The sequence below is a fragment of the Miniopterus natalensis genome, chromosome 6 (assembly GCF_054644295.1).
Source record: "Miniopterus natalensis isolate mMinNat1 chromosome 6, mMinNat1.hap1, whole genome shotgun sequence".
In the NCBI taxonomy this organism is placed as follows: domain Eukaryota; kingdom Metazoa; phylum Chordata; class Mammalia; order Chiroptera; family Miniopteridae; genus Miniopterus; species Miniopterus natalensis.
In genome coordinates, this window is record NC_142086.1 from 84,166,082 (window position 1) to 84,187,266 (window position 21,185).

A 21,185-nucleotide genomic window follows, 5' to 3' on the forward strand; every position below is an offset into this window, starting at 1 on the left:
ATCTTTTCTTTTTTACTTATTTTCTTTCCTTTTCTATCTCTGGGTTTATTCTTATATTATTTTTTTCTAACTTAAATTGCATGCTTATTAATTTTCAGCCATTGCTTTTTCCCAGTATAAATATGTAAAGCTATAAACTTCTTCAAAGTTCATTTTTGTTTTATTTAACAGGTTTAATTTCTAGTGTTTTTATTAACTTTCAAACCTTAAGTATTTTTAAAAAAATATGTTTTTATTGATTTCAGAGAGAGGGAGGAAGGGGGAGAGAGAGAAACATCAATGGTGAGAGAGAGTCAATAATCTGCTGCCTCCTGCACACCCCCTACTGGGGATGGAGCCTGCAACCAGGACATGTGCCCTGACCGGGAATCAAACCGTGACCTCCTGATTTGTAGTTCGATGCTCAACCACTGAGCCATGCCGGCCGGGCTAAATCTAAGTATTTTTAAAATTTCCATTTTGGTTTTCTTCTTTGACTTACATGTTTTTAAATTTTTAAAAATATTTATACATTTTCAGACTTATCTACATTAAACTTTTTTCTTTTTACTCATTTCTTAATTGTTGTCAGAGGACATAATGTGTATTTTGTCTTTTTAAAAAACACATTTGTTTGCCCTTGCTTTTTATGGTCTTGCACGTAGTGAATATGATCGTTCTGTGTGTACTTGTGAAGAGGATGTATTCTCCAGCTGTGTGTACCCATATGTCAAGGTTGTAAATTGTGGTGTTCAGACTGTCTTTTTAAATTTTTGTTTGTTTCACCTGTGATTAATTGAGAGATATGTTGTGGTGTCGCACTGTTACCTTCTAAGAGACTTCCTGTAGTTCTGACATTTTTTCTTTTTATGTATTTTGAGGCTATTTTATTAGATACATGCAACCTTAATGTTTCCTAGCGGATTTAACCTTTTCTATTATGTTGTGATCTTCTCCATTCCTAATTTTGCTTTCTGTCCTTAGGGTCTGTTTTGTCTATACCACCTTTCTTTTGGTGATAATTTACCTGGAATATCCTTTTCCTTAATTTTACTGTCACTTTTTAAAAAATATCTTTATATGTTGTCTCTTATAAGGAACATATTACTGGATTTTTCTTTTAATTTTCTCAGACAGTTTATGTCTTTTATTTGGTATTTTTAAGATGTTAGTTCAGGTTTTTTGGTGGTCAACTCAGTTTTTATCTAAAACACTTTTATTTTACCCTTGTTTCTGAGAGATTGTTTTGATGGGTATACAGTTCTAGGTTGATAGTTTATTATCTGTCTGTATAGTGAAGATATTTTACATGCAAAGTCTGCTGCCAGTTTTATTTATGCCTTTTTGAAGAAAATACTCTTTCTTTTGGCTCCATTGGATGTTCTGTCTTTGACATAACCTTTCACCTCTAAGTCTAGATGGAGATTACTTTTTATTCATCCTCTTTTGGATACCTGTGTTTCCTGATACTGAATTTTATCTTCATAAGGTGCAGCAGATTCTGAGCCCAATGTTCTGTAAATATTGTATCTCCTTGATTTTACCTATTCTCTTCTTCTGGAAGGTTTACTGGATACATATGTATTAGACTGTTTACAGATCACGTACTTCTTATCTTTCATATTATTATTTCCTTGTCTCTTTACCAGAATTTACAGTGCTGGGTAATTTAATCAGGCACATCTTCTAGATCATTAATTTTTTCTTTAACTGTGCCTAATCTCTCTACCCCAGCCATTTTTTCTTTTACTTTTAATAACTACATTTTAAATTTCTAAAAGTTTCACTTAGTTCTTTTTAAGATATAACCAGTCAATTTTTATAGTCTAATGTTGCTTGTTCCATTTTTTGAATCCGTGGATATTCTGTAGACTGTATCTGGCAATCCCAATGTCTGATGTACTTAGGGGTCTGAATTTATTCTTTGTTTTTTCTGTTGTGTCTCCCCCATGGTGGATTGTCACCTCCTGTGCCTGGTGATCTTTGGTTATGAACTTCTATCTGATCTTTCTCTGGGAATCTTGAGAGTCTGATAGGAGACTACTTTCCTTATGTTAGGATTTGGATCAGCTTTGGCTGAGGTCAGGGCTTGGATCAGCTTCGGCTGGAGTCAAGGAGTTTTCGTGGGACCACTTTCAGTTCCCTCACTTTGCTTCTGGTCCAGTGCTCAGTGCGTCCTGATTCAACTACCGCTCTTGGCATTACTACATGTAGCTCTTGACCACAGGTTTAGTTCTAGCAAGAGGTTTGTTGCTTTTGTGGGGAAAGGGTGGCTTTGAATGTTCCCTATTTCTATGAACTCAGCAAAATTTAATACATTTTAAAACTAGGACCCACTTTTTTTTTTGCAGTGATAGAGCCCCCCCATTAGTTTATAACTGATGGGATTAGAAGTCATTTACTTTAATATTTAATTTTATTAGTATGTTTAGTTTGTATTAGAAAAGAATTCTATCCTACCACAGGTAAAATTTCTTGGTAAAAGTTGAGTTATTTTAAAGAAAAATATCAAATAACAGTACAGGTGGTAGGTGATTTGGCAAAGTTTTCTGCTTCAGAGAATGTGAATAAAAAAATTGGGAAACACTGAGCTAGGGAGTCAAGATTGGTAGGACACAGTTGTACCTTCCAGACCCATAGTGAACCTACAGAGATAAACCTGTGATGACCAGACTGTGAAAACTGCTGTCAAAGGATATGGGCAAGGTGCTCTGGACTTCTAGAGAACAGATGCAGAGATAAACTTGGTGGTAGCAAGATCAGGAAATGCTCCCTGGAAATCTAGTATTATGGTAGGCATTATGTGCTTGCAGAATAAGGTTTGTTTAGGAATGCAGGCAGTTGTTGAATATGATTGGCTTGTAAGTTGAGTTTCATGGAGTGACTGGAGACAAAAGCAGAAACAGGATCACAGAAGACGTTCTGTGCTATAGTAGCGAATTTGGACTTTATCCTGAAGATGAAGAGAAGCTGTTGAATGATTTTAAGCAGTAAAATGTTATCATTTTAGAGGATTCCAAGAGTGAAGGCAAGTTATCAGTTAGGAGACTGCTTGTTGAATTTGTTCAGAGGAGAAAGATGAAGCTACAACTAAGGCAGTGGCCCTGGGCATGAAGAGGTGTATGTGTGCTAATTTTAGATTTCTTAGGAGACCAGAAATGACAAGACTTTGTGGTTGGTTAAGTAGAAATGTTGAAGGAAACTGGGGAGTCCAGAATGACCCTCAGGTTTCTGGTTTGGGTAAAGCAGGTGACATGTAGAGCAATTAACTGATGATACACAGAAAGAGAAAAGAACTTGCTTTTTTTTTTTTTTTTTTTTTTTGAGGAAAAAGATTTTTGTTTTTGAACTTACTGAATCTGAGAGGCTTGTGGGACATGTTGGCTAAATCCAGTAGCAGTTGAGAGGGTCTAGAAGTCATGAGATGCAACCCAGTTTGGAGAGCTTCGAGAGTCTTGAGTATTTGGACATTTCAGCCATCATGTGCTAGAGTATAGTATAAACAGTGGTTTATAAACACTTTTTTGAATAGTTAGGAATTTGATGTGTATGAAAAGCATACATTGTACATCAAACCTATGACATCATGGATTATCACTTAGGCCGAGTGAGACCAATAAAAAAAATACCAAGTAAATAAAAATACATGTGATAATGTGGAAATGGCAAAAATCATGGTGAAGCTATGCAAATGATGGAAGTTCAGAAAGTACTGTTTTAAGCCATGGGTATGGTGGATAAGATCACCCAAGGAGAGAGTGAGTGTGAAAAGAAAAGAGAGTTGACATTTGGGTGGCGGGGAATGGAGACGAAGAGCCCATGGCAACTGAGGAAGCGCAGCCAGAAGAATAGGAGGAGAACCAGAAGATGGTCTCTGGAGTCCAGATGAAGAGTTCTGAAAAAGAGGAAGTGTTCATCAGCGTCAAGTAAGTTGTAAGCTGAAAAGTGCTCTTTGCACTTAGCAATTAAGGTAGATTATTTAGCTGGAAGCATCCAAACAATGGATTTTAAAAATACTCATCTAATAGTAATTTTAATGATAGTTGATATTTATAGCAGTTCCTATATGCCATGTACTATTCTAAGCACTTTAAATGTGTTAACTGATTAGTCAGGTAGTACTGCTATCTTCATTTGATACTTGAGGAAATTGAAGAACAGAGGAGAGGTTAAGTAACTTGCCCAAGATCACACACTCAGGAAGTGGGAGAGCCAGGATTCAAGCCCGAGCAGTCTGATTCCAGAGTCCCTGCTCGTAACCACTATGCCACATTGCCTCTCTGGTTAAAACAAAATAGAAAATAAAAATTATACCAGTCTTCTAATTACAGCATAGTTGGTATAGGGTGTGGTATTAGTGAGATCTGCCAGGCTGTTATGTCACGGTGGCTCAGTCTGCCAGAAGTGAGCCCATTAATTGTATCACATTCGATGCCATCATGGCGATGTGTGGGCTGTGACAGACGGTTCTTGGCTTTCTCTGTGTTTACATACAAAAAAAATTTGTAAGACAAACAAGTTTAAAAGTGTATGTATTTCCAAGGATAGCATAGATTCCATATTATATGCCATACTTTGGGTGCTAAAATGTCTTTTTATTTTTTCCAGTAATTTTCCACTTTTGGAGTTAAATTCTAAACTCTGGAAATATTGATGATCTAGAACAGGTCAGGCTGCAGACATTGTATTTAATCAATCTGTTGTAGAAGGTCACTAATGACCTTATTAAAAGTGGAAACCCAATTGTAGAAACAAAGTAAATGAGAATGGAGGATTTGAATGGGAGAGATGGGAAGGAGAGCCCTTGATGAGGTTGCAGAATGTCTGGGTAGGAGGTAGGAGAGACTAGAGCTAGAATGACTTAGTTGTGATCAGAGGAGCTAATCAGAGTTAGATTTAAAAACCAGTCAGACCTGGGCAGTGATCTGGCGTATGGCCTTGGGAAGGAAGAGCCTAGGTGAAGTGTGGGCAGTGAAGGAGGTAGTTAAACTGCAAGGCCAGGGTCTTGAAGGGGTCATCTTTATCGGCCTCTGTGTGTCTGGGATGATGATAGAATTTGGAGGAGAGGGGAACAGTCTGAACTAGTCAGTGTTCTTAAGCATGACAACAACCAGGAGGTAACTAGCTGGCAATGACAAGAAAAAGTAGCTATAGTAGAATGTAGTGTTTGAGAGGGGAGACTGGAATCAGAGAACCAAGGATTGAATCCTTCCTAGCTTGGTGACCTTGAGCAAATTACTTAATTTTACCCAGAATGTTTCCCATTGTACAGTACAGGTGATGGTAATTGAACCTGAGAAGACTTGCTGTGAGAGTTGAGGGGATGCATGTGAAACCCTTGGAACATGTGACAGACAGTACAGAGAGTTTGTTAGGAAGATTGTTCTTTGCTTCTGATTCTTTGAGGTTTTCATACAGCAAATTGGACCTAATGAGAAGGGTTAATTAAAGAAACAGATTTGTGTTTCAAGACATAATAGTGGTCTTGCTTAGGAAAACAAAGTTGGTTTGTCCTAACAATAGTGAGAAAATAGTAGTGAAGCAAAAAGGTGTAAAAAAAAAATGGTGGTGATGGTGTTGATGATGATAGGAAAAGAAAGCCGTTATTTGGGCAAGAGTTAGAAGTAATAAAATGCTGCATTTTTCGGAGGTGGGTAGGTTGTGTAACTTTTCTTTGAAAGCTATAAATCTTTATTATTGAACTTTCCTCAGAGAAAAAAACCTTAGTTTGAAACTCTAGCCCTAAGTCTCTTTTTTCCCCATTGAAATAATTATTTTTAAATTGTGATTGTTGTTAATGAGAAGGTTTTTGCCTACCTTGCAATCTAGCTGTTGTAGTTGTGAGAGTGTTGGAGCAGTGACTGTAAGGAAGGAGAGGGAAGGTCTGGATGCGGCTGTGGGGAATTAAGAGATCGACAGACTCACCCTGTGCCACTTTGGCTGTGCCCCTTTGCCTGAGACATAAACACACTGACACTGAGGGATGGATAGGAGAATATGAGCAGCTGATAGGAAACTGTTTTCTCAGTGGAGTCAGGATTTAGTTCTGGCAGGAGGTTGAGAATGTAGCAGTTTGTGTGTTGTGAAAGAATGTGTTTCACAGGATACAGTAAAAGCAGATGGCATAAAAGGACAGCAGTGGAAAGATGTCTTGTTCACTCAGCAAACACTTATTTGAGGGACTTACCAGGTGCTAGGCACATAACAAAGATGAGTAAGATGCCCTTAATTTTCCTCCATCTAAAGGAGACATGTAAACAAATCAATTCAGAGTAGAGATCGGTGACTCTGAATTTGAGGAAAAGAGGAAATAGATTAAACTGATATTTGAAGAGACTCAGGGGGAGAGAATTGCAGAATGAGAACAAGAATCTTCCAGAGAGTTTAGTGTTCTTTTGGAGTAGTTCCTTGGGACATAAGTTCCAAGTGTTTTTCTAAAATATCATAGAAGCCAGGAAAACTGCTGCTCAGATCTCAACGTGATTTAATCACTGATTTGGGTTTGTGTTTTTCCTTAGGATGGTGCACCATGGACGATTTTGCCCTGGAAGATTGCACTGTAGCAGATTATGCCTGCTTAGAAGATGGCCCTTATGTGGACGATTGTGTCTTTGCTCCCGAATTTATGTCTAATGATTATGTTCGTGTGACTCAACTTTACTGTGATGGGGTGGTAAGTAGATTAGTTATCTTTTTGTTTTTAACATTGTGTCTTCCTAAAGGTTTTTATTTATTTTTATTTTATTTTTTTAAGATGGTAATAGGAAAGTCTTTTTTTTTTTTGTTAAATATATCTTTATTGATTTCAGGGAGAGAGAGAGAAACAACGATGAGAGAGTTGTCATTGATCGGCTGCCTCCTGCATGCCCCCTGCTGGGATTCGGGCCCACAACCTGGGCATGTGCCCTTGACTGGGAATTGAACCTGAGACTTTTCAGTGCACGGGCTGATGCTCTAACCACTGAGCAACTCCAGTCAGGGCGTTACAATTGTTTGTTTCTTGTGATGAGAATTTTTGAGATTTACCTCTTACAAGATTTTTCATTTAGAACTGTCTGAATATAGGTATTTTTGTGCTGAGTTTTTACAGGGAGTTATACATGCTTTTGAAGAGGTGATTTCTGAAGGGAAAGTAAAGCAGTGCCTAAACAGCAAGAATGTGTAGTGCCAGAGAAAGTGATGAAAGTGTGTTTCTGCCTGAGATTAGAAAAGCTCTCAGGGGCCCTGCCAGGTGTGGCTCAGCGGTTGAGCGTCCACCTAGAATCCAGGTGAGCTGGGTTCGATTCCTGGTTAGGGCCCATGCCCAGTCGGGGGCGTGCAGGAAGCAGCCGATCAATGACTCATCATTGATGTTTCTATCTCTCTGTCTCTCTCCTTTCCTGTCTCTGAAATCAATAAAGATATATTTTAAAAAAAAGCTCTCAGGGAAACTGGGAAAAAGGCCGAGACATTTTGGTTGAAGATGCTGTATTCAAAGTGTATAAATAAAATGTGCACTGAAATTTTTTAGTTTAGTATTAATAATCCTAATATTAAAAATCAAGAACTGTACTTTTGCATCTTATCAGACACAAATCAAAAGTGTTTGTTTTCTGTTGTGTTTTTTTAGGGTAGGCAGTATAAAGATTATGCCAAAAGTGAGAGAAACTTAGGTGAGTACACTAGTATTTTAACTTTAATTGGTTGAAAGACTATCAAGGGAAGTTCATCCTTTCACATCAATATAACAGGCTTACATAGCTCTTAAAAATTTATTCTTGCCATTCTTTTTGTCTAGAAACTAAAACCTTTCTTTTTTTAAAATAGAGTTTTAGCTGACACTTAAATATTCTTGATATCTAACAGGTTGCAATATTTTATCCATTCATTTCTTACTTTTCCATAACCATTTTTTGCTTTTTCCCTTTTAACACTGTTGATTGATTCCAAAATGAGGCACACAATATTAATTTACTTTTTTTTAAATTAAGAATTCGACATCTGCAGTATGTGGTGTAGTAAACCAATTTCTGTCCTGCGAGATTACTGTGATGCCATCAAAATACACATCTTCTGGCCACTTCTGTTTCAACATCAGCACAGTTCTGTAATATCACGGTTGTATCCCTGTGTGGAGGCCGCGTAAGTTACTGCATTAGTCATTTTGTATAAACATGGTAAGCGTGTCACCCAGTACTGAGGAGCGCCAAGTACGATGGAAGGCTATGTCTTATGCATGTATACTCTTCAACTTTACTCTTGTTTATAGAGTGGGGAAAGTTAATACTTGGGATTTGGACGTGAATGAATAGTCATGGTACCATTACATGTAATGAATGAAATTCTGAAGAGCATTAAATGTTAAATTTGAAACTGAGTAAGAAAAGTTAATATGCTTGTTTATAAATATTAGCATTGTATACAAGAAAGGAAAAGGGATAGTATTTTATCCACTTACTAACCAACTTATTGTTACCTAGAACAAAGAAACCAGAGTACTTAGAGGTGTAACATGCAGTTAAGTGTAAAGTTTAATGAATTTTTATATATGAGAACCTAATCTTTTAAAAAATAAATTTGTCTTTAAGTAGTTCTCATGCTTCTGAGATAAGTTTGAAGAAATTACAATATCTTGAGTTGATGGAAGATATTGTGGATTTGGCAAAGAAAGTTGCGGTAAGTGGTAGAGCATGGCTTTTTCCTCTTCTATTTAAAGGATATAAGTATTTATATTGTGTCAGGCTTATGTTACTAATTTATAATGGTTAACAGGTTTAGTTTTGGTTAACCTGAGATTATTCTGCTATCCATGAGTTTGTGCTATGTATTTGGCAGATCAGGTAGATGACTCTTTTCATGGTTCTAAAATGACATGCTAAGAACCAGACCTGCTCACTGTCATTAAAGGATAGAAATTGGAATTTGTCTCAACTGAAAGTGTGCTCCTGGTTCACAAAAACCTTTGTCCCAGGTTCTGAAAGTGAGGGATTCTGCCTTGTAACATAAAATCACGCCACTGCCACCACTAACACAACAAATATTTTTTCCTTGGGGTAACCTTAACATGTCATATTGAGGAGGTGTCCTTGTATTGCACTGAGGGTTTTTTTCATTTAGAGTCACTTGATAATTTTTTGTATTTCAATTGATTATGGAGCCAAGTGGTTTTTTTGGTTATTACTCTGATTGCAAACTTAAATTTAGAAAGGGCATTTGATGTTGATTTCCTGCTGATCATCCTTCGTAGTGACTTATATCAGCCAGTGTATTTTTATGAAAAATCTAGGTATAATTAACTTTAAAATTCATACATCTAGAAGTGACGCTGAACCATTTTATCATTAGAACCCAATGTAAGACTATTTCTGAATTCTTGTTTTAGGGTCCTTGAGAGGTAAACTGAGCATGAAAGTGCTTGTGGGATGTGGACTACTATGTATATATGTGTTCTTAAAATGTAGGGTTTTGTTGTGTATTGAAAACTTCAAGTATAATTGACTGAATAAGGTAAAAAACTGTTTTGTACTTTTTTTTTCCTCCAGAATGACTCATTCTTTATTGGGGGTTTACTGAAGATTGGTTATAAAATAGAAAATGTAAGTGTTAAACATAGGAATCCAGCACAACCACTGTGAGTAAATGGCTGTTGCCTCACTGCTCCTTGCCCATGTCTGGGTCCACGTAGTGCGTGTTTTGTGTGGAGTGTTTGGTAGTATTGATTTCTATATTTTGCTTAAGCTCTCTGCTTATTTTAGGAGTTTACATAATTTTCATTATTTCCCCCTATACCTAGTATCATTTTGAGCCTCTTTTACATTCTTTTTGATTCTTTTTTCTCTTTTAGATGATTTACCTGGCATATGTTCTCCCAAATGAAATTATTAGGTCCCTGGTATGAACATGTTTTGCTCTATAATTACTAGATAATCTTCACATACAATGATAAACCAGTTTTTAATGGTGTTGGTAACATAAACTTCTACATGTTCCCCTTAGCCTAACATCAGCATCAATAACACCACTATTTAATTTCTGAAGTCATTTCAGACCCTAGAAGTACAAATAATGGTTCTGTGAAGATCATTGCACTGAGTGCTCATTTGCCCAGCCACATCCTCCTCTCATTTATCTCCTATTCTTCTGTTTGCCAGACCATTTAAATACATAATCCCTTTAGTGAACCTAATCTATACCTTTAACTTTGAGGTAAGGATGGAAGTCCTAGTATAGATGAGATCTCAGACCTGATGTTCATCTTGTATTATTGCACTCTTCTGCTACCCTGGGCTGCCTCTAGGTGGGTTGTAGACCTCAACTGTCAGGTCTGTAATCATTGCAGAAGCATCTTGAGATCTGAGGGTAGCCCAAGGTTGCCTGAAGATGTAACATACATGGGTCCAGCTAGTCTAGGTTCTGTGTTAGAGTAATGAAACTATGAGGTTACAAGTTTCATATTAAGAATCTGAAATACTATATAAGATAAATTTATAATGCCACATGCAAATTTAGAATTAATATAGAAATCACATTCTACATCCCTCTTTTTGAAACAGAAAATATTGGTAATGGAAGAAGCTTTGAATTGGGTGAAATACACAGGCGATGTAACAATTCTACCTAAATTAGGAGCAGTTGACAATTGTTGGCCTATGTTAAGTATTTTCTTTACTGAATGTAAGTATAAATGCTTTAAATTGTTACTTTAACTCAGTTTTTAAAGGTATTATTTGGGAACATGGAATGTATAGTTGTGATTTCTTATTTATCTTAGGATTTTAGAAAATGTTTTTCTCTGAGTAAGAGAAAAGCCTGCATAAGAGAATTTTAACCTTGTACTTAGTTTTATTCTGTATTTCCTGTCTTAATGATTTCTATGACATGTTTTAAATGTTTTGCCAGATAGATATCATAAGTTATTATATATAATATCCAAAGAAAGAGACCACAGCTAGGGCTCATATATTCTCACTAGTAAGAGAAATAAGCGATAGAGCTAATATTATAATTTTTATTTCCCTGATGAATCTTATTCTTATGTATGATGAAACTGCCTTATATATTTTTTTTTTACTTAGTGAAATACTTTTCTCTAAAGCATTTGAATGTTAGCAGTGTTTTTATAGTCCAGTTATAGGAATCTTGGAACAGGAATTATTTGGCTCTTCAGTAGATAATGATAAGAATTTGCCATCTCCAGTGAGAAGAGGGCAGATTTTGTATTATTGATCTAAATATTGGAGAAAATTAAGCTTAAACATGAAGACAGGTTCTTCTGATAGGTTTAGTAGACATTGGGCTGTATTCAAGTGGGCCTCTCTGTTATTGAGGCCTTCAATTATAGTCTAGATTTTAGGATAGAAGTAGAGGACCAGTATCATGTATTGGGCACCCATGTGGGCTCACTTTTGACTCTCTGTCTCTGTTCTTTCTTCTTTATAATATCTCTGCAAGGTGGCTGTGGTTATCCCTACTTTAGAAATGAGCCAACTAAGACTTCGAGAGGTTAAGTGATATTTCTGCAGTCTAGTAAGTAGTGGAACCTAGATGAGAAGTCAGGTCTCTGATCTTAAAGCCCAGGTTTCATCCTTCAGTCTTGCTCTGTTTCTTAGTGTTACTTTACTTCATTTGGTGACTTACCCAAATCCTTTCTTGAATCTTAAGTTTTAGGTACTCCTTTTGCCATTGAAATGATTGTGTTTATCTAGAGGTGTAACTAACTACAGTTTTGTTGCGATAAAATTATTATTATTTACCCCTTTAGAAAAATCTTACTTTAGAACAGTTTAGAATACAAAAAATGAGGTCTGGCAAACTTTTAATGTAAATTTTGGTTACTACCTATAGCATTTTAATTAGTTTATTAAATTTATATAAGAATAGTCTTTCAAGTAAAGTCTCATTTTAACATTTCATTCAGGAGAGTCAGATGTTGAATTAAGACTTAAAATTTTTCCTTTTGCCATATTAAATACTTCTTAGAAAGTGATTTTACAAGATATTTTCAGACATTTTTGTTGAACATTGTACCAGGTACAGCATAGATGCTCAGATATTATTTGTTGAATTGACTTAAATAATTATGAAGCCCATTTGGAATATGTTACAATAGAGCATTTGTTGTAGCTATAATTAGAACTAATGTAATAATAAAGTGTTTTCTTAATGCTAGAAATCAGATTGATTAGATTCATAGCATTAATGAATCTAATGTTATGAGTTATTTTTAAATATATTATTTGATACATGTAAAAGATTACAAGAAACATGTTATTTAGAAAGTATAATAACATAATGAACTTCATGGACTCACATAACCTAAGAATTAGAACATTAACAATGCCATTTTTTTTAAAACAAATGTTCTCTCACTTTCTCCTAAAAATAAAATACAGACAAGTATCACATAACAAAAGTTGTAACAGAAAACTGCAATATGCTTGAAGAATTTAAAAGGCAAAATTGTGCGGAGTGTATAGAGGTGAGAAAAAATATTTACTTGTAAGTATATTTTAAGATTTGCTTGTTAGAACTTTTATTAACGCTCAGAGAAAGTTCAATAAAACTGCTATCTGACAATATATAAGGAGCTACTATAAAATTCAATAACATGTTTGAGGGAAATTTTAATAAATTTTTATTGGAATATTTATTTTTTGGAAGAGGAAAACATCTTGAGAATTTTCTAATGTAGACTTTAAAAGAGTTAATCAAAAATTAAAATTTGATTTTTTTAAAATTAAAAGGCTCTTAATTAGATTTTCTTTGGTAACAGCATTATTGAGATGTAATTCACATACCATACAGTTCACTCATAAGAAAGACGATTTTAGCTAAGTTTTTAAAATAGCACTTAGAAGAATATTTAATGTTCTATTTAATTTGCTAACTGAAGCCATTGATGTGATCCAGTTTATTTTAGTTAATTTATTTTGAAAATTTGAGTGTTTGAAGTCAGTTTTAGTTCTATCTGGAGCATCTTTGATTTCCATTTGATTTCATTCTTCCTAACTCTGTTGCCTCTTTTTCTGGCAGTTAATCTAATCAACATTGCCTGTATGTGTTATTGGTTTATATATTGCTTTGTAAGCACCCAGGTTTATTGAACAATATCACACTTTCTAACCTAAAATTAAAGGTCTACCTTGCATCTGTTTTTACCCTGCCATATGGCAGGCTTACTAAGTATATATAAACGTGGACCTGCTAAGTACTGTGCACAAGCAGATCGACTGTTAAAGATACCTATAATGTGATGATTTTGTTTACTTTTTCATATTCTTTTAACAAAGTTAGCAATCAGTCATTTGAGACAGATTTCTTTAAATATACATACCAAAATATTGAGTTTTGCATTTTCATTTTCTACATAAATAACCCCTCAGGGTTATTTCTGATAGCAAAGACAGAAACCCAGGTCCCATTTTTCCTACGTATGGGTGTTCTTGATTGTCTTTGCAGTTAATTGATAAGTCTTCTTTCACCTTGGTTTCTCAGCAAGGAGAACTAATGAAAATGAGAGGAAATGAAGAGTTTTCCAAAGAAAGATTTGATGTAGCTATTATCTACTACAGCAGAGCCATTGAATATAGGTAAGAGCTAAACAGAACAATGAAATCCATTTTATGTGACAGATCAAATTCGAATGCTAGTGAGGGGAAATAAAAGATGAGGATTTGGAGAATATCTTCAACTTACTATGCAGAGTAGTTTCTCCTCATAGGCATTAGAAGCATTAGAGATAGTCTGAGTATATGAACTTAATCCAATAGTATAACTCAAGTCAGGCAAAATTGTGAATTCAGTTCTGCCTGCCTCTGTTTTCTTTCAAGCTGTCTATACAGACTCATATGTTCTTGCTTGCTTTCATTTCGCCTTCAGCTGATTTCTTCCAAATTATTAACTGATCAGAAAGGGTTAGTTACTAGTAATTATGATATCACCCATTCATGGATTTTTGTTTTCTAAGGGAACTTTTAAAGGATAATGGTTGGAATTGTTGAGAGAATGCACGTGTTCCCCACCTTGTCTTCCATTTGCTCAGCTGCTAGAATTTGGTAGCATTTCTGCAAGTGTGTCTCCCTGGCTCCTGTGACATCTTAGCTGCTCCATCTAATATTGTGGCAGCCTTGGGAGGATGTGCTGTAGACAGCTCCTTTCTTTCCTGCCTTGCCAGTCTCCACAGGGAACGAGTGAATCAGGGCTGCTCAGTTCTTCTGAGGAGGTAGAGGGAAAAGGAAGTAAGTTCCAAAATGCGTAGCCGGATAAGACTAAAGGGCAGAATTTGAAGTGAAGCTATTAAATTAGCGTTATACAGACTCCTTTGAGCTCTTTGTCAGCGTGGTAGAGTCCTGACTTACATGTATAATTCTGTCCTCTGCAATTCCAGCATTACCTGTAGCTCTAGCTTTTTAATATGTCTCATTTGATCTTCACAACAGCTCTATGAACTAAGCAGAGAAGTAGAAATCTTTATTTCAAATTCAGGGAAGTTGGGGATCATTTAAATGGCTACTCAGGGAGGAAGTGAAGGAACCAGTTAGCCAGTTGGGACTTCAGATCCTGTATTCTTTCTGCTCTGCCACACAGATGTAAAGTTTTTGAAAAAATTTTCATGCCTTACGTTTTCTGTGTGATTTTTGTGTTTCATATGTAATTAGCTTTACTGACTAAACATTATTTCTTTTAAAGTCCTGAAAATCACCTTCTCTATGGTAACCGAGCTCTTTGTTTTCTTCGCACTGGACAGTTCAGGTAAGTTGGTTAGAGTACCGCAATCACTGAACTATTATACTAAACACCCGTATTTGAGAAGTACTTCTGTTTTGCAGGTATGCAAGAAAATCCTTCAATAGTTCTTTGGCAGAAATAGTTCACTTGTTAAAAGAGGGCTTTCTGTAAACTATATATATATAATAACAGTTTCAGCAGTAACTATTCTGATTGAGTGGATAACATGTTATGCGTTATTTTAAGTACTTTACATACATTATTTAATTCTCACAATGCCCTTAAGAGGTAAGGTAATGTTATGCTCCACATTTACATTTGGACAGACTGCCGCTAGTAAGTAGTGATGCCAAGATTTGAACACAGATCTTATCTGATGATGTCAGAGTCTTTGTTTATAACACTTTTGATAAATTACCTTCTTTTGCTTTATTTATATAGTTCTGGAAGAAGAATTTTTGTTGTTTATTTCCTCTACCCTGGTATGGAATAATTAAGTAAATATCTTTCATAAGTGAAAAGGAAAAGAAATTTAATGGTTTCAACTATGAGAGTGAGGGAAATCATAATGAATTCTTAGTTCCTAATGTTGAACTTAGTTTTTATTAATTGAGAAAGATTGTTGACACGACATCATGATCTTGTTGTCCCTCAGTTTAAAAACCTAAGGACATAAATTATAAGCACTAATATTGAGTAGGGTAGGCTCTTCTATTTAATCATGTCCTGCTTTAACTGTAAGGGTTTCGGGTGGCTTCAAGAATACAGCCACTCAGTAGAAGAATATTAAAAACAAAACAAACTAAAAGACCAGGTTAGAGCCTGGGATCCTCATAATAGAGCAGCATAGGCATGAAGTCCTGCTTAGTTATTAATTATAATCCATATTTCCTGTAAAGAGAAAATTTGACAAGTTACATAATTCTCCCTGTCCATGAGGAATGAGGACAGGGGTTGCTTGGGGGAAATGGCTTTCTTCTGGTGTTAGTTCTGGGAGAAACTTCTTATGTGGCTTACAAGTGATACGAGTTGAGTGATGGAGTAAAGAAGAACCTCAGCAATGTCCTGTTCATTGGAAAAACTCCCCGAAAGTGCTGTTTGGGGTTCCACAGTTTCTGTGACGTTTTCTCATGAAAGCAGAGTCAATGTCAGTTTTTTTGGTGAAAGCGCTGATGTTGGGAGGTGGGAGAGTGGGAGTGGGGAAGACATATATTCCAAGTTTGTAGCTTTAAAAATAACATTTATTATGTTTTTCTTTTATCATAAACAGAAAACATTCTCATGGTAGAAAATTTGGAAAATACAAGAGTTTAAAAAGAAGAAAATAAAAATCACCAGTAATCCAACCACCTTGGAGAATATCGCTGTATTACGTTATGCAGCTGTTAGATGGCTTAAGCCGTGGATAAGCCGAGGCTATCTAGACTAGAGGAATGGATGGGCTTGACACAGTCTTCCATCAATATCACTGTTCTCAACTGTTCTTACAAGGAATGAGCTGGAAATGTCTTTAGGTTATTGCCTCTGGCCAGGTCCAGAATTGCAGATATCCTATGCTATTTGAAGGTGAATCTGTATACTTTCAACATGAATAGATTAGCAGCTTGGCTACCTCTTGTGAAAATCAAGGTGCCTCATCTAAAACTTTGAGTGGGCGGGAGGTCATTCACTTTGCATAGGGGACCTCAGAGAGCTGATGAGCAGTAGGCTGGGTGTTTTCTGCCCTCTTTCATGAGTTGAATGCCAGGTACTCAAGTAGGGTTCTCCTAAAGCTCCGCTGCAAAGGAGGTGCATCAAATACAAATACAGGAGGCAGGTAGCCTGGTGAGGTCAAGGTCAAGAGCAGGGTAGTGCATCCATCCTTGTGCCTCCTTCCTGACAGTTCAACTTTTGTGGTTCAGCACCATTGAGGTTTTCACTGGAAGCGGGTTAGCAGCACTTTCTTCCTAGCCGATCACCAGTGTGTACTAGATGTCTCTTTAATGTCAGAGTCCTTATGCCACACTGGTTTTGCTTGTGTTTCCCACCTTCTTGCACATTGTTTATATGACTGGCTCAGTAATGTAGGCATGATGTTTTCTGAGTCCATAGTACATGAGAGTAGATCAAGAGAGTAGATGCGACTTCAGAAAAGAACATGTTGCCAGGAGTGCCATTGACATAGGAGGGGACATATCCTTTAGCTGAGTTACTAAGTTTGGGATATTCTGAAGCTCTCACATGTGGAGGTTGGTAGATCTATCATGGGAATCTGGCTGAGCAGCTCTGGGGACAGATGGGGTGAAGCATCCCCCCTCTGGCACTGTTCTGAACACTTGACATACTGTTAACTCACAAAATCCTTACACCCCATGAGAGGTAGGTGCTGCTGTCTTTGTAAGTGAGAGGCCTGGGGGGTCAGCATACTGTCCTCGGACACTAGGTGGTTGTGATGAAGCCAGAGTTTGAACCCAGACAGCCTGGATATAGAGTTTCTAGTCATCACCACAGAAAGGTGGTGATAGAACCAAAGGGCAATGTGAAGTGTGGAAGAAGAAAAAAATGGTCCAAATAGTCAATAAATATGATTATCCTTACAGGACATGTAGGATAAAAACTATTGAGTTTTTTTTCATACCCATCAGATTGGCAAAAATGTATAAAAAATTCATTATACCAAGTGTTTGAGAGGATGTGGAACAAAGGGAACTTGCATACCGGCTGGAAAAAGTGTAAATTGGTGCCACCACGTTGGAGAGCAGTTTGGCAAGGTGAAGATGTGCGTCCTCTGCAGCCCCCGACAAACTTTCAGACGTGTACCCAAGAAGACCACAAAGCTTCATTATAGCATTATTTGTAAGAGTAAAGAATGGAAACAACCTAAATGTCCATCAGTAGGGGAATGGATAAATCAGTTTTGGTATATGGTATATTCATACAATGGAATCCTATGCATTTGGTAAATGAATGCAATGTTGAGTGAAAACGCAAGTTGCAGAATGATTTGTATGGTCTAATACCTTTTGTATAATGCTTAAAAACGTGCAAAATGATATACATCTCCATGTTTAGTATGTGTTAAAAATGTTTTTAAATGCATGGGCACTTTAAACACCAGGGAAGTGGCTGTCTCTTGGGAAGGAGAGAACAGAGTTACAGATGGAAGGAGGGGTGGGTACACAGGGTATGTCAAGTGTGACAGACTTCTGCCAAAAGATCTGAAGCAAACTCAGCAAAATGTTAAGATCTTGCTAAGCTGGTACCTGGGTGTTCATTGTATTAATGTTGTTTACTTTTATGTGTACTTGAAATATTTGCTAAAAAGCAACATGGTGTAATTTAAAATGCACATGTTAAGATGAAAAAAAGAAAAAAACAGCAATCACTGAACATCAGTGATGAAACAACTGAAAACTAATCTTGAAAGGAGAGAGATATAAGGAAGACCATTGGCGGGGAGCCTGAGGTGAGGAATGTGTGGGGAAAATGCTTCATTCCAAAATGGTCAAAGTGGTGGTGGTGGTGGTTTTAAATGCTAGATAGTCGCACAGTTTGAAAATCAGACCACCTTCAGGTGAACATAGGTGAGATCGGGAGCCAGTCAGAACCGGTGTCACGCTTCCACGTCTGCAGAGGTTGCACTTGGGAATGCAGGGAATCGGGTTGAAGTGAGGGAGGGGTGGGTCGAAATATGCTGTCTCCTGTCTCAGCTTGTCCCTGCTGAATCCTGCAGCCTGAGGGATGTGTGCCATGTGTCCTAGAACCTGTGGCTTGGATGACGTGTCCTATTCTGGTCTTCTGGAAGTTCACTTTTCAAGTGCAGCTTGGTAATTAAAGGGCATTTTTAGAATGGTAGTTGTAACGGAAGTAATTCAACATTTTCAGTTCAGAGGAACAGTTAGGAAAAGGAATTAGAGTAGGTACATCTATAGCTTCCAAAGTTAAAATAGTAATGCAAGGTGTGAGATTAGGATTTGCCTGCTTACTGTTCAGTTCATTCTTGTGGAAATCGTGGAAAAATCGAATCTTTTGTGGGATGTGATCAACTGTAAGGGGAAATGTAATTGGGGAAAGGTAAAGCTTAGCCTTGGATGTTTTTGAATTTGGAAAATTAAGGAGTTTTAAAACTTGATATTTACTTTGACCTTTTGGTACTTAATTTCCCATCATGTAATATTTCCTTTTATTAATTAGATCCCAGTTTGTGATTAATAGCAGGCAGGTAGAGTCTAAATGACCCCTCTCATCTGAATTTCTCTGAGGCCAGAGTTATAAGTCAACTCAATTGTATGTACTGTGAGATTTTTAAAAATCCTAGTGTGTGTGGGGAGCTTTAGCGTGTGTTTGGTGAATTATTTCTCACTTTGCTCTCTTACCTGTGTGGTCTATTTTCACTTACAAGCTGCTGAATTTGCTTTTGAAGAAAATGATTTTTCAGCCTTCCTTGGAGTGCACCCACTTTTTAAAAAGCAGTTATTAACAAGTGCAGATTGGAAAAAGTTAAGAGTGCAAAAGGATAAACTGAGAACTCTTCCAACTCAAGCCCCTGCCCTGATTACTCTCTTCAGATCCTTCTGTATTTCTACATTTTATGCCCATACAAGCATTAAGTTGAACCAATCGAAGTTGCCATTTTTATATGCCAATATAGGTAATTCCATTTGGTTCAGTGTAAAGTATGTATATGTCTTTTTTAAACATGGGTAGGAGCATACTGTGCACACTATTGTACATCTTGCTTTTTATATTTAAATCTTGGAGCTGGTTCCATGTCAGTACATAAAGATCTACCCTTGTTCTTATTCGTGGCTGCACAGTCCTTTACTCAATAGATTATGTACATTATAGTTTGCATTAAAATATAGATTTCCTCAGTTAAAAAAATGACAGATAGCTCTGTAATGATCCTTTTGTGTTCTATACATAGGTGCAAGTATATCTGTAGGATAAGTTCCTGATAAATTTCTTCTGCTTGGATGAAACAGCATGTATAATTTTAATTCCAGACACTAACTTTTGATGTAACGTGTTTATTCAGCTGATGATATTAGTCAGTGCACATTTGGCAGTGACTGACCATTATTACATCTGACTCCTGCTTTTGCTGTGTTGTAAGAGCTAGAACCTTGGGGAGTAGTACTGTTATTTTTTTGTTGGTCTGGTCAGGCCCTGAAAGTGATGCTTTGCATTAGGGGGGAAGAGTGGCGACAACCTTATTATGGCTTGTAAAAAGACAGGCACATGGTGATCCCTCACCACCATTGCTGAAACAGTTGTTGGGGAACTGGGCCTGAAGTCTGATAGCCAGGAGACTTGTTACCAGTTCACCTGTGGCCGCAGACAACCAGGCAACAGGGACCCTTGTGAACTTTAAACTTGGAAGAAGAGGGAATCTAGTGTTAGGTCAGTGTTTAAGATAAGATCCCAAAGTGAGAAAGAAGAGGCTAAGCTGCATGTGATTAATGCCCCTCCCCCACCATTTAACCCCCTGGGGAAAGTTAGGGATGAGGAGAGGAGAGAGATTAATCTAGCAAATCCACATTGAAGCCAGAAGGAGGGGAAGTAAGTTCTAACATTTTAGGGCAAAATGGAGCATATTGTTTATGAGGAAGTAGGTGCCGGGGTTGGAGAAATAGCACTTTCCAGTGAAATATAGTAAATTGGAGCATCTGTGCTAAACTGTTTCTAACCCTCTGTTCACCCCTTTTACCACTAGGTCACACACAGCCTTGTGAGTTTTACGATTTTCATAGATATTCTGTGCAGGGTACTGCTGCTGCTAAAGTCACTTGCACAGGTCCCAGGCTGCAGTGGCATGCACACCATGCAGTGTAGTACACCTACTTTGCTTTAGTAGTACAATGTGGTCATATGCTAAGCAGTGTGAGAATATGTTAGTATTAATACACATTTATGTATTAAACTGGGATATTTCTAATGTGATTATAACTAATATGCTGGTTATAGATATTGCATATTATAATAAATAGAAACTATAATATAAACATTCAACAGATATTATTGGGGTTCAGTTTACATATAGGTCAGAAATGAGCAAAACCCGACAGTACCTGTGTTCTAGACAGTGGGCCAGCAGTGTGAAGGCCTGTGGTGGGAGGGAGCATGTTGTGTTCATGGGGTTAATAGTGTGCCAGGTGGGAGGGGAAAGGTGGTCGGAGGCTAGACCAAGGAGGGTCTTGTGGGCTACATTAAAGCTGTCAGTCTTTAAGAGAAGAAGAGGATTTTAAACAGGAAATGGCATGATTAGTACCTTAAGAGAAGTCAATCTGGCTGCAGCAGGGGAGAGTGTGGAGGGGATGCAGCATGAATGTGGGTTACGAGGCTGCTGCAGTACTCTAGGCCAGTGATAATGGTGGCTTGGAGAGGGTAATGCCGTGGGGAATGGAGAAGTGGAAGGATTTGAAGTATTTTGGAGGTAAAATCAAGTTGATTCTGGTTTGGTGTTTCGAACTATTCTGAGGATTCTGCCTTTGGCAGTGTCATGGGTTATAGGCCCACTC

At 37.0% G+C, this 21,185-nt stretch overlaps 1 protein-coding gene across 6 annotated transcripts in view; it reads left to right on the forward strand.

Annotated features, from left to right (window-relative positions):
- TTC3 (tetratricopeptide repeat domain 3) overlaps window positions 1–21,185 on the forward strand; it is a 96,127-nt gene that overhangs the window by 5,849 nt on the left and 69,093 nt on the right. For 3 of the 6 annotated variants that reach the window (XM_087818404.1, XM_087818406.1, XM_016220677.2), the window contains exons 2-10: window positions 6,498–6,652; window positions 7,589–7,631; window positions 7,950–8,100; window positions 8,547–8,634; window positions 9,501–9,554; window positions 10,512–10,632; window positions 12,351–12,436; window positions 13,453–13,547; window positions 14,647–14,709. The exons of 1 other annotated variant lie outside the window; for it this stretch is intronic. In XM_087818404.1, the coding sequence (XP_087674530.1) occupies window positions 6,509–6,652; window positions 7,589–7,631; window positions 7,950–8,100; window positions 8,547–8,634; window positions 9,501–9,554; window positions 10,512–10,632; window positions 12,351–12,436; window positions 13,453–13,547; window positions 14,647–14,709 (845 nt within the window). In that variant the 5' untranslated portion in view covers window positions 6,498–6,508. Of the gene's footprint in view, window positions 1–3,794; window positions 3,906–6,497; window positions 6,653–7,588; window positions 7,632–7,949; window positions 8,101–8,546; window positions 8,635–9,500; window positions 9,555–10,511; window positions 10,633–12,350; window positions 12,437–13,452; window positions 13,548–14,646; window positions 14,710–21,185 lie in introns of those variants that run through there. 2 more of the 6 variants (XM_016220665.2, XM_016220673.2) reach the window with 2 other exon arrangements.